A 14,449-nucleotide genomic window follows, 5' to 3' on the forward strand; every position below is an offset into this window, starting at 1 on the left:
TCAATGAATTGCCAGATTTCCTTTTCACCTTGTGAAGCTTGAAGCTTTAGTTCGACGTCTTTGTCGTAAAACTTGCCAACGACATTCCCTGTGTAAGTGACAACATGGCCCAATATTTTCAGCTTGATCGTGCGGATCGCGCTGCTCTCATTGATGACCCGAACCTTGGCATTCAGTGGCTTCCCAACAGTCGTATTTTCATTCATCTCAATGATGAGCTTAGTGCTTTGGTCTGGAGTCTCCGAAATGGCACATATTGCACGGTTTGCCATAATTCCATGACGTTCAAAACGTGAAAGGCGAGACGAATCAAACATGGCCACTGGCCCGATGGAGGTTGTCATGGATGACATGATAGTTGGATCATCATTCCTCCGTGCCAATCGAAGAGGAACATCAGCTGACCTATCTGAGTTGTACATCATTTCTACATTTGAAATGTTTGACATTCTTGATGAAGCTAAAACTGGAAAGGAAAATTCATCACTTCTTCCACTTGAAAACCAACTGTCAGGATTTGCAATTCGTGTTGCCTTTTGCACAACCATCCTTTCTTCCTCGGAACCTGAAATACAAATTATTTATTCTCAAAAAGGACAGACAACTGCTTCATTTTGGCAATAAAAGGTGTTCACTGAAGCTCTCATGGTGAGCCCCTACCTTGAGTATTTAAGCTGATATGGCTGACATGAAGAGGTTTTAAAATAAATTATTCCTGACGTGGAATTTCTTTACCTTCTGGGAATTTGTACTGAAGTGTGATGTCTTCCCTTGCAGAACTGCTCCCCATCACCTTTGTGCTGATGTTTTGTCCAACAACAGTCATGTCTGTGTATATCTTTCTAACCGAACCATCGGTCTTCTTTTCCCAGTACACCTGGTCACTATTCACCTGGAACAGCAAGTGCACATACACCATTGAGCATGAGCTCCATATACAATTATTATTTTGGTGAATCGTCACCAGTTTTAATCCAAAAGATCTGCAAACCATTATCATTATGAAACTCTTGAATATTATGTAACTTTGCAGTATAACCATAACTATTTCAACAGGATATTTAAATAACTGCATGCATGTAAGGTACATACAATTAAGTTTGTACAAGGGCATTGAAAAAGTTATACAAATGAGAAACTAACAATAGTCCAAGGCAAGCCAACTTTTATATATTTTCATTGAATAATTAATGTGTGTGTGTGTGTGTGTGTGTGTGTGTGTGTGTGTGTGTGTGTGTGTGTGTGTGTGTGTGTGTGTGTGTGTGTGTGTGTGTGTGTGTGTGTGTAAAGCTTCTACTTTGATTTCTATACATTTCCACACCTCTGGACCAATCTCCATCAAATGTTGCATATGTACTGGGGGTACCCAGGGTCAGGTCATGGGCATAAAATATCTTAACTGTCCTCCCCTCCCCCTCCCGCAAGAAAATTATTTGTATGTATGTACATCTGAAAATCATAGAAAAACAACGGCTGGTCCAATCTCCACCAGATTTTGCGTACATACTGGAGGTACCCAGGGTCAGATAATTGGTACAAAAATATCCCCTCCCCACCCCCCACAAAGCAATTCTCTGTATGTATGTGTGTTTATACATCTGAAAATGATGTAATAAACCAACAACATGAGACTGCTCCATAACATGAGACAGAGAAGAAACCAATCTCAAACAAGGACATGAGGCCATTTGGTCCATAATTGGCATGGTGCACTCTGGGTTAATTTTTTATACAGATTTAAACATTCTTGATGTTTTGATGGTCTACTAAAGACTAAATAACCTGGTCTTGAGTGGGTGACCCAAATTGAATACACACACACACACAGTTAGTATATTTTCTCGGGACAACCATTCGTCAAAGAAAGATGAAGGGATGGTTTCACATGATCATTTATTGTGACCATCCCGACCTTGTTTACATTCCTTTTGGAGGAATATCGCTATACATCCTTTTGCATTTAAAAAAAATGGTTTTATTACTTGTTCTTATCAATCTGACATTCAATAATATTAAAAAATAATATGTACTGTATTATAATATTGAAGTATATGCAGTACGTATTAAAAAGAACACTCAAAATATGTGACATTGGATTCCCAATTTTTTCTGAAACTAAAAATCCTTAAGTGTTGGATTAATTCTGATTTGAGATTTAAAATCACCATTCTCGAGTTAGTCGAAGACACATACCATTATGTCAGTAGCGAATTTCTTATTGTCTAGTGTAATGGGAAATAGCAATCTGATGCCTGTTCTTAGGGCCCTGTCACACCTTGACGTTTTCGCCAGCGTATGGCAGTGTATCAAAATTGATATAAAACGCTGGCGTACGCTGAACTATTGATGTTTTTTTCAGTTTTGGGCGTATTCATAACGAGTTGGACTTATGCATAACGTATTAGTAACGTACACAGAACGTTTCGATAACTTATAGATAACTTATACTAGCGAATGCTTAGCGTGTTGTCGGCGTTCACAACCTATGGCCAACGATAGTCGAACTTATGCATAGCGTGCAGCAGCATATCGCTGACGATCACGTGGGATAGCCTATTAATAGGCTGCCGCTCGACGATTTAAATCATAACAGCACTAGAAATCGGTGTCAACATCACCCTCATGCCGAAGAAAAAAAAAAAAAAACCATGGAGTCTGGAACACTGACGGGTTCCTCCTGTGAAGCCCATTTTTATATATCAATTCCCCTAAACGCTGCCAATACGCCATTATACGGTAGCTGTAAGTTAGAAACACGTTCAGTAAGTTCTGTGGTCGTCGGGAAGACATCAAATACGTCTACATACATCAATGTGCGTTGGAGATACGTTACACATAGGTTCAAAGCACGTTACTCATAGGTTAGAAATAAGTTTCGGGTACGCTAAACATTACCTCGATGTATTTCGACTTATGAGTAACTTACAAGTAATGCGTGTCGACGTGTGTCAACGATCGCATAACGTGCCTACAACTTATGGCCAGCACATGCGGAACGTGTGCATCATACGCTGGCATACGTCGAAAAATTTTGAGCATGCTTAAAATTTGTCGCCAAGCTCGGCGTACTATGACGTATGCCAGTGTGCTTCAGGATGCTCTTAACGTATACAAAACTTACCCATAACGTATTCGACGTGTACCAGCGTATTCACCAAATTTTTCATACGTCGGCATAAGCTGGCTAAAACGACAAGGTGTGACAGAGCCTTTACATCAGTTTACCCATTGCAAGACAACCTCATCCCATGGGGTATTCCGTTCCGGCTATGAGGTTGGACTGCCTGCACTTCAAACCCGTTGAGCACTTAAAACCACTTCAAAATGTTAATTAAAATTGCAGATGTGGCCAAAGAAATGTATTTCGAAATTGCATAGCAGCCATTTGAAAATATGGTGCAAAGCCACCTCAAAAGGCAAATTTTGTTGGGGTCCATCTCTTATCATATTTAGCACCTGTCATAGCATGTGTACTAAATGTGAAGCTATTGTCACAATTTCTCATTTCTCACAACTCATCTCACAACTCATCAGCAAGGTGATGGAATCCATCATCGCCTCAGATATGAAATCCTTCCTCTTCTCCAATGGCTTGATTTCCAATCATCAATTTGGTTTCAGACCAGGTCACTCTACCCTGGATATGCTGCTTCTGCTCTCCCATCAATGGATGGAGGTCCTCAATGCCAGACAGGAAATCTGAGCCGTATCCCTGGACATATCACGTGCTTTTGACATAGTCTGGCACCCTGCCCTACTCACCAAACTCTCTTCCCATGGTATTCAAGGCCATCTCCACTCATGGCTCGCAGACTTCCTCTCCTGTCGCAGTCAACGTGTGGCCCTAAATGGAGTTCTTTCATCCCCTCTTCCTGTGCAGGCTGGAGTTCCTCAAGGTAGCGTTCTGGGCCCTGTTCTTTTTCTGGTTTTCATCAATGATCTCTCGGACTCTCTGGAAAATCCTCTATTTCACTTTGCCGACGACTCCACCCTCTGCCGTACCATCTGTCATCCCTCAGACCGGCAAGCAGCAGCTTCTTCGCTCACTGCAGATCTGGATAAAATCACAAACTGGTCCAACACGTGGAACATGTCTTTCAATCCAGACAAATCTCACACTCTCACGATGTCTCTTTGAAAGGACCGTTTACAAAACCCCCCCATCCACTTTCTCAACAATCCTCTGGAAGAAGTCTTTTCTTTCAAGCTTCTAGGTCTCACTATCTGCCATGACCTTTCCTGGGAAAGTCACATTTCCAACCTCGCCTCAAAAGCCAGTCGCCGACTGGGAATCCTCCGTCGTGCTAAGTCCTTCCTCGGCCCTCTTGAGCTCCTGACCACTTACAAAGCTTTTGCCCGTAGCCTGATGGAGTACTGCTCTCCCCTCTGGGCTGGTGCTCCTGCCTCCCACCTTTCTCGGCTTCACGCTGTCGAAACCAGGGCATTTAAGATCATCGGCATCTCCCGCAATGCAGCTGAGTCTTTGGGCCTCTCACTCAATCACCGCAGGTTGGTCGGTGGTCTTTCTGTCTTCTACCGACTCCTCTCCAGCCTTGCCCCCCTGCTCTCTCTGCGATTTGTCCCCACCACATTTCCACAGGGCGCTCAAGGTTCGCCAACAACCCCCTTCTGGTAAAACTACCAAAATCACGAATCACTGCTCATCTTCACTCTTTCATTCCTCTTTTTCCCCGCCTTTGGAATAAACTTCCTCACTCTATTCTTTCCCATTCTTCCCTCCAGGCTTTCAAAACAGCTGTTCACCACCACCTCTTATCTTCCCCCATCCAAATCCTCGATCTTTTCTACCCCCGATAATCCACCCAAGCCCTCTTCCTTCATTTCTCCTGCTTTCCTTCCTGAAAGTCCCTGAAATGTCCATCTTCTCTTCGCCATGTTCCCCGTCCCATCCCCATCCCTCTCCCTTCCACAGTTCACCTAATGAGTCTGTTCCCCACTGTTTTGTCACTTCCACTCCCGCCCCTCTTGTCTCATGCCTCCTTACTGTGAGTTGTGTGTTAGCTCTCATACGAGCCTCGACAAAGGTATACAAAAAAAAAACAAAAAAAAAAAACGTTTTTCAATTGTGGCTAAAATGTCCTGATATTTTATATTCAAATATCTATGTAATTTGTAAAGGAAATTGTCCCAAATCCAGGCATTATGATCAGTACCAAAATATCTGCTTATTTATGAACAGGTTTTGCAAATTAACTCTATGGTCAAGGTCAAGGTCACACTCAAGGTCAAAATATACTTGTAGGCATAACTTCAGATCTAATAGAGCTATTGACATGAAACCAACGTTAAAATGTTCCATGAAATAAGAGCTTTCAGGATGATAGTCCACGATTGGTAGTGACGTCATTGGAAGTGCGTCAAAATGACGTCACAAGGTGACGTCATTTTTAAACTTTCGATTATTTTCAGTGTTTATCATTCCATTTTGTTGGACTGCCCTCAATGACGTCTAACACCAAATTTGACGTCCATCGGACTGATGGTTGTGACGTCATGGACGTTTTTAAATGACGTTTTTCAAATGTGCCCGGAAAAAAGTAGCGGCGGCGAAGGTATGCGCTCTACCGAGTGCCCGTTCTAGTTTCCTTTGTGGTGTGCTTTACTTATTAACTGTGCCATGTCTTGTAAACAAATGTAAGTTTGCGTTGCACCCACCTGTGGATGGGACTTTAATTGATTAATAACTTTTTGTTTTGTAACAAACACTTTGTCTGTAAATGATCACAATGATAGTTTGGAGGTTTTTTTTAGTCAGGGGTTAAAAATCTGCAGAATTGAACAACTAAGTTGTGAAATCAAATCCCAGGTAAAGCATTCCTTCTGCCAGTGAGATTCTGCAAAGTCAAATTTCTCATAAATCAAAATTCTCCAATCAACAACACTTGAGTAATCCCAAGCAAATGTATTATTTCTTGGTTTAGAAGTTAAATAATTGTGTGAATCATGAAATTGAATTGGTCACCCTACCTCAGCAAACACAAAATGCCCATCATAGTCATGGTATATCTCTCCATTTTTTATCGCTGCAACAGAAGTTGGTCCACACTGGAATAGTCCTGTTCAAAAACAAAATGAAAACCTGTCATGATTTTACATCATTGATTTTACAAAAATTATTAATAATGGTGAGACAGTGAGATTACACACAACAGAAAACTGGTTCCAAGTACCTGAACTCCTTTCTTGAGGTGTGGAATCGATCACCTGCCAACCTCCATATTTTGATCCGAGGTCACTCCTTTGCATCCAACCTTCATTCCAACAATGAAAGTTCCTGAAAGTACATCGACATTTTCTTGAATTCTTTAAAATCTGCAATCATTCAAATCTTTACTGCATCAGCAGTAGTATGCCATCGACAGAGATCTCTCAAAGCAACAAATCTTAAAACTGTTCATTTTTAATACAAGAAAAGATTTGCAGTATAGTCCATCCATCAATTGGGACCATACTCTTGTGCAGAGCGTTGATGCTGCCGAAGCAGTCTCCTTGTCTACTGGGCACAATCCTGGACAGGTCAACACTCCGACACAGGAAACCAGCAAGCTGGCACTCATTTTGCCAACCTCAGAAGGATGACAGGCAACGTCAACCTCACCTGGTATCGATGGAACAGCTGAGTGGGATTTGAACTTAGGATCCAAGGATCCCAAACCCACCACCCTAACCATTAAGCCAACACCAGGCATCAACAGATTTCAGTCATATATCATTATTCATTTCGAATATCAAGCACAATTCCGTATATGAATCAAATCAGAAAGGTATAATCACCAGATGGAATCACTCGACAGTGAATTTAAGACATTGAAGGATTCATCCACGAAGGTGTCAATGGTGACGTTTTTGTCCGTGTCATGAGCAGAAGAGAAGTTTGAGATGGTACGGCAGGGAATTCCCAGGGAGCGTAACACTGAACAACACAGGCAAAAAATATGTTGAGGGTGATCAAAATGTTAATAGAACGAAAAATAAAAAAGATTAGTGCGTGGGAATGACAATTTTATTGCAGATTTAATTCCACTAAGAGTCAAATCAAGAACTGCAGAAAAGTCAGATATTTGCATCAATAATAATTAATCAGCACCGACAGGAACATAGCTTTTCTTGCAGCAGGGTTACAAAAGTCAATACACAATCTGTTAATTCATTTTTTAATACCAATCACGAGCATTAACCAAAACCTAATACAATGGCGAAACAGAATGCATGTGCTGTGATTGTGCTCACCAGTGGTCACAACACCTGCAAACACCCAACACTGTCCATATTTCACCGAATTTCTGGTTTTGTAGAATTTACGGAGAATCTCGACACTGCCATTCCATGCCATTGGCGAGATGCCATCCGAAAAAGTCGATCCCCAATTACCGATAAGAACTCCACCTTCATCAGTCGCGTTAACCTGGTTAGAAAGGGCATAACCCAAATTATACATTTTTCAAAAGAAAGTGTTAATGAATGAAAATGCTGTTAATAATAAAGTGGAATAATTAAAACTAGTGAGTAAATATTTTTGCTTCATGACATTATTTTATGGGGAACACAAGAAATGTTTTTTTGGGGGGGTTGTTGTGGATTTGTTTTTTGATTATTATTCACTTTTTAGTTCTCTCACCTTCGTTAAATAAGTGACTTAATTGTGCACCGGAGAAGCAATATCACGCCAAAATATCCCATTACAGAGGCAAGGAAACCATTCATCAGAAGAGATTTAAGGACAGAAAAATCAGAATCCTTTAAATATTTGGGAAATATCTCAACAGATCAGAATACTTTTTTGCAACAACCAAAACAGTTGTTTTTATTTTTGAATGAATGCAATAAAAGTATTAGGAAGGGGTGGACAGAGAGAAGGATAACAAACAAATGGCTTTGGTTGAGCTTTTATCGCCAACCTACCAAAGCAGAAATGGTGCGAACAACATTGATAGCATCTCCTCGATTTTCTGTGGATTGCAGAAGCAGCAAAGTTGCATCAAGAATGGGCTTTTCGAACTTCAAAAAGAGGAGAAAAAATACATCAGTTCTTACATTTGTTACGTTACATATTGCACTCATCTCAAATGTTATGGTTATATAGTTGTCATCCGCTTTCATATAGTGTCTCGTACCAAGTGCTTGCTCACTGCACTGGAAATTTTTCATTTGAAATTCTGACCCCAGATTCATCCAGAGTCCTCTCATGTGAATATACAAGATACTGAGCAAGTAACCAGGACTGAAGAATATAAGATATATGGAGGGGTGATGAGGGCGTATTTTGCCCCATTCTATCCGATGAGAGCTAAGATTAGAGTTTTTGAGATACCGTATTAGTTAAGAGTAAAATGGCACTTAAATGACAGCATCATATTGCAAAAATTTTCCATGACAATTTTGCTTAAATTTCCTTACGTTGAACGCATCCCAGCAGTGCAGTTTGATGATGATGCCCTGTCAACTACTATGACTATGACTACTAATCACCATGCCAAGCGTAGGGGTGAAGCGACCCTATTAGGGGTTGATCCTTTTGCACTTTGTTCCCTTGGAACAGGGAAACTGTGACGGGGCAGGAATTTTGTAATTATTTTAGCCATTGTGCCAGTGATTGCTTGACCAGTCTTCATGAAGGTCACCATGTAATCTTTACTGTTCATCAACTAATGACGGCAGACAGGACACCAGTTTAAAATTCATCTGAGAGACAGTATACTAACAGCTTAGTTCAAGCCCCGTTTTCCACTAAAGTAATACCAGTGGCTTGGCTCAGCCTGTCATCCTTCTGAGGTCGGCAAAATAAGTACCAGTGTAGCAGCCACAAGGCTGCACACGAAGGGACAGGGGTATTGCTGGATTTATTAAATCTGCCATTGGTGGGGTGCAAGCATGATGAGCCAAATGGCCTCCTTCTGTGCATAAAAAAAAAATGCTGAATCACCCTGCCTGTGAACACCAGGATGACAGTTTGTATCTTGGTTGGGACTCAAACCCAGGTGAGATGGTGGTGAGTGTGTGTAACTCCAGGGCCTCCTGCCAGCCCATGCTGCCATCAATGTAAACTGTAAGCTGTATTACATTATTGAGGACATTCTAGTCCATGGTGATGAAGGTGAGTGAGCCAGAAACGTTTTCACGAATATGCATGAAAGCGCTTGTGAAAAGTGAATCGCCTGTCGGCTCGCTCAGCCATTTCTGTCATGCTAATTCACTGCGGTCAGGTGTATAAAAACAACAAATCATGTCAAATTACCCACATGGATGTGGATTCCTTCTCATGATTGTTTTGAAGACCCATGACCATTACAATACTGTATGTATTTACAAGTATATATATATATATATATATATATATATATATATATATATATATATATATATATATGTATGTATGTATGTATGTATATATATATATATATATATATATATATATATATATATATATATATATATATATATATATATATATATATATATATATATATACATGAAGACCACAAGGGGAAAACCAGAAATGTCACTTTTTTTTTAATAAATTTCAGGGTTATTGCACCTGCCAATAGTTGGCAACATAAGGTTTCCTCTTACAATATTACTTAAACAAATAACCAGAGGTGTCACATAATTTATATGGTATAAAGTTTAGCCGTGCAATGAAAAAACAAGTGTTGTCAAAGCTGAACAAGTAGAAACCCAGAGTTGTCAGTACATTACTCCTGGTTATCTCCCTTTCATTCATGTTAACTGTTCCACCATAATATTCAGAGTTGAGAAACTAAAAAAAGAAAGGTTGTAAAACTTTCACAGCATAAACTCTGAGCACTACAATAGCCTATTTGGTTATATCATGGGCTCCGTAGTTGGTGCATATCGTGGTTCAAGCCTGGTCGAACCTTTATTGTGACTTTTATGGGACCCACGCCGTGGCTTAATGGTTAGCGCGTCTGAGTACCCATCCTCATTCGATGTACCCACCGCCAAAACAATCTGCTTAGGTATATGAGGGAGTCACATGAGGTGACTTTGGCTATCGCGGGGGTGGCTTATCCTTGGTTTCCTCCCGGTTTTCCATCATATTAAGTAGTACGGAGTAAGAAATGGAGAATCCGTCGTCATATAAGCGAAATACCCTTGAGTATGGCGTTGAACACCAATCAAACAAAAAAACAATGACCGTTTAATGTTGAAAAAAATAATCTGTGATCATCAAAGTCATGTAATGTATGCTAATAACCAACAAGCATGAATTTGCTACACATGGCAATTATTAAACAAGGGAATAACCAGTGATGTCAGTTTGCAACATTGATTCGTTCTTTGCTCTTAAATTAAATAACACAGAAGCTTGGCAAATGCTACATGCTTAATTTGAACAGCGAATAACCACTCTTCCTTTTACTGGAAAATAAATCTATATGACAGTTATTAAACAGTCCACAAAAGTCTTGAAACTTTGTTTTTCATTTTCTTCAAAATTGACTTATCCTGACATCTCTGGTTTTCCCCTTGTGGTCTATATATATATATATATATATATATATATATATATATATATATATATATATATATATATATATATATATATATATATATATATATATATATATATATATATATATATCCCTGTGTCGTAAGAGGCGACCAGGGTTGCGTCAGGAAGGGCATCCGGCGTAAAACCTGTGCCAAATCAGTATGCGGATCATAATGGATGATCCGCTGTGGCGACCCCTAATGGGAGCAGCCGAAAGAAGAAGATATATATATATATATATATATATATATATATATATATATATATATATATATATATATATATATATATATATTCCATATATATATATATATATATATATATATATATATATATATATATATATATATATATATATATATATATATATATATATATATATATATATATATATATATATATATATATATATATATATATATATATATATATATATATATATATATATTCCAAAAAGGCAAAAATCTCTGTCTCTCTGTCTCTCTCTGTCTCTTATGCACAGCCACATCTTTGCAAAGAAATACAAGAAGATCAAATACAAGTGAAGGCAATTCAGCCCATCATGCCTGTGGGGAGGGGGCATGGGCTTGGTTAAAAACACACATAAACCACACAAACCCCTTGACAAGACCCCCACCAACAGCACTCCGTACACATACACACAATCACCCATCAATGCTCAAGCTACCGAAAAGTCCTGTCGACATCCCTATACCCCTCCATCTCCATAACTTCCAGTACCTATCTAATTCTAATTTAAACTTATCGACTTTTTCTGCTGCCACTACTTTTCCAGGGAGGCCATTCCATGCATTAACTATTCTCGGAGTGAAAGTCCCCTGCCTTACTCCCATCTTAACTCTCCTCTTCTTTACTCTCAAGCTATGGCCCCTGCTTCTGTCACTGTATACTCTGTTGAATAATTCATCTGCACTTATTTTATCTCGCTTACCTGCTCAGCCACTTCCGTCAATACTTTCGGTTGCATATTATCTGGACCTGGAACATTATCTTCTCTTAGATTACTGAGCTGTTCCTTTACTTCCTCCACTCCAACCTGGATCTTCTGTAAAAGCCCTTCCTCACCTCCTCGATATATAGTCTCAGCTATTGGCAATTCTCCTGACTGTTCTTGTGTAAAAGTTGAAGTGAAATACCTGTTTAATAAGCCTGCCATCTCACTTGCATCACTAACCACTCTCCTGGTGCTATTCCTCAACGAGCCCACACTGGTCTGAACCTGTTATTTTCCCCTGATATACTTCAAGAAAGCCTTGCTATTATGTTTAATATTCTTAGCCATTTCCTTCTCATACTCTATTTTGACTTGCCGAGTTATTTTCTTCACTTGCCTCTGTTTACTCTGATAGTGAAATAAATCTAACTCCAGTCCTCTTATTTTAAACCTAATAAATGCTTTCTGCTTCTCCTTAATAGCGTTCCTTATGTCACTGCTCAACCACCTTGGTCTCTTTCTACTTGTAGTTTTACACCTCATTGGAATGTACTTACTCTGCACTCTACACATTTGGTCCTTAAAGGTTTCCCATTTCTCTGATGCTGATTGTCCTGCTGTTAGAATCTCCCAATCTACACCCAATTCTCTCCTCATACCCTCAAAGTTTGCCTTCCTGAAATCTCATCGCTTTACCCTATTATCCTGAACTCTATCCCTCAACAAAATCTTTGCACACACAATGTTATGGTCACTTGCTCCGAAATTCTCCCCAACCTCCACCTCCTTCACCATACTAGGATCGTTACTTAAAAGGAGGTCGAACACTGCACTCCCCTGCACTGGGTTAAAAAGTAATCCTGGACTAAAACTAGGAAATCCTCATCCGCTCTGCCCTTTCCCTGTTCCTCCACCCAATCTGTCCCTGTCCATTTAAAATCCCCCATAATCAATACTCTTCCCTTACCACATGCCCTTAAAAGTAACAAACTCCAAACGCGGGGTACAAATCCAACTTTGTGCTGGAGAAACATAGGCTACCTGGCTGTGGCCTCATCCGTAGTTTTGGGGCTGGGGGGGGGAGTGTAAATTATCCATGTAAATGTGTATCGTGTAGCGCCACCTGGTGCTGCTGGCAGAGGGTATTACAATTTCCAAATTTCCTTTGGCTGCAAGGTGTTACATATTCACGTTTCTCTTCCATCGTAACATTGGGTAAATCTGCTCATGTATGTGCTGGTATATATATATATATATATATATATATATATATATATATATATATATATATATATATATATATATATATATATATATATATATATATATATATATATATATATACCAGCACATACACACACACACACACACACACACACACACACACACACACACACACACACACACACACACACACACACACACACACACACACACACACACACACACACACACACTGTGTCCCCAATGCGAGATTGGTGGAGGTCACTTGGGTCCACTTAGCCTAATAGTTGTGTTGAGTCTAAATGCATGTCAAACAATGAGACCTCCATTTCACCACACTGGTTATTTGTCAAATATGCAACAAGCAACAATTACCTGTCCATAGTTCCATGGACGACTGAAAATTTGGTTCTGAGATCCATAAAAGATGCAACCACCATCATTCAGCACATACTCTTTCTTCTCTTCATCTCCCCTCATGTACACCACATCAGCTGCCGAAAAACAACAAATTGTGGTGTGATGACAAGATTGATGGATGATGATGATAATTATTAAAATATTATGTGAAAGCATGCATTTTCCATGAACTATCAAACTAGTACAAGTAAAATGATGGTTATAGTTGCAGAGTAGATATTGCATCACTGGAGAACACACACAGCTGTGCTAAAAAAAAAATTGAAAGGCTAAAGACCCGCCAAAAAAAACCCCAAAATCAAGAATCACTGCTCACCTTCACTTTTTCATTCCTCTTTTTTCCCGCCTCTGGAATAAACTCCCAACCTCTTTAATCTCACTCCTCCCTCCAGGTCTTCAAAGTCGCCGTTCACCACCATCTCATATCTTCCCCCATCCAAAATCTTGATCTTTACTACCCCTGTTTTCCTTCCTGAACTTCCCCGTCGTGTCCATCTTGTTTACCCCGTGTACCCCACCCCATCCCTCCCAGCTCAGGCCATTGTCTGTTGTGATGGGTTTGAGCTACTCGAGTGAAGGGCTTGCGACTCTTCAATCTTCGGGGGAGGGAGAGGGGTAGTGTCCTGAACTTCCTGAACTTCCCCGTAGTGTCCATCTTGTTTACCCCGTGTACCCCGCCCCATCCCTCTCCCTTCCACAGATATCCTGTTGTCGTTATTCCCCACTATTCTGTCCTTCCCTCTCTCACCCCTCTTGTCTCATGCCTTGTTATGTTTCTGTGCATAAGTTCTTACACGAGCCTCGATTTGCTATACAAATATATACCTGTATATATATTTTTAACAATTATAAAAGCTAAATTTTCAAGAGCAAAAATGTGCATGCTAAAAATATATACAAGTCTGGGTACACAGCTTATCATATGGTGAAGTCATCTTCTCAGATGGCACAATTCCCCATTACCTGGAGGGGTATAACAAGGTAAACATGAAGAGTCTGATGAGGAATTGGAGAAAGAAACAAGGAAAAGGTGGATAGCGGAACTTCTCCACACCTGGTTATGAATCAGTTGCAATCTGTTGGCTGATACCTCAACTGAAGCTGTTACCAACTGTAACCCCTGTCCCACATATTCAAACAAAAGAACATTACCAAGTCTCATGAAGGTAGTAATTGGAGACCAATCAAAGCCATCTCTCCATATTGCAGGATCCTCTGCCACCATTAATGCCTGAGGTTGACTTAATGGTTAGGGTGGTTGGGCATGGGATCATAGCGTCCTGAATTCAAATCCTGCTTGGCTATTGAATTAATAC

At 39.9% G+C, this 14,449-nt stretch overlaps 1 protein-coding gene across 1 annotated transcript in view; it reads right to left on the reverse strand.

Annotated features, from left to right (window-relative positions):
• Window positions 1-14,449, reverse strand: part of LOC147022708 (protein-glutamine gamma-glutamyltransferase K-like) — a 51,816-nt gene that overhangs the window by 12,445 nt on the left and 24,922 nt on the right. Inside the window, exons 4-11 of the mRNA XM_085887504.1 lie at window positions 13,089-13,207; window positions 7,924-8,019; window positions 7,252-7,426; window positions 6,796-6,934; window positions 6,192-6,295; window positions 5,989-6,077; window positions 736-892; window positions 29-565 (exon numbers count right to left, since the gene is read on the reverse strand). Of these exons, the coding sequence (XP_085743630.1) occupies window positions 29-565; window positions 736-892; window positions 5,989-6,077; window positions 6,192-6,295; window positions 6,796-6,934; window positions 7,252-7,426; window positions 7,924-8,019; window positions 13,089-13,207 (1,416 nt within the window). The remainder of the gene's footprint in view (window positions 1-28; window positions 566-735; window positions 893-5,988; window positions 6,078-6,191; window positions 6,296-6,795; window positions 6,935-7,251; window positions 7,427-7,923; window positions 8,020-13,088; window positions 13,208-14,449) is intronic.

Source organism: Eptatretus burgeri, chromosome 7 (genome assembly GCF_056783735.1).
Source record: "Eptatretus burgeri isolate ZD-2024b chromosome 7, Ebu_testis_v1, whole genome shotgun sequence".
NCBI lineage: Eukaryota > Metazoa > Chordata > Myxini > Myxiniformes > Myxinidae > Eptatretus > Eptatretus burgeri.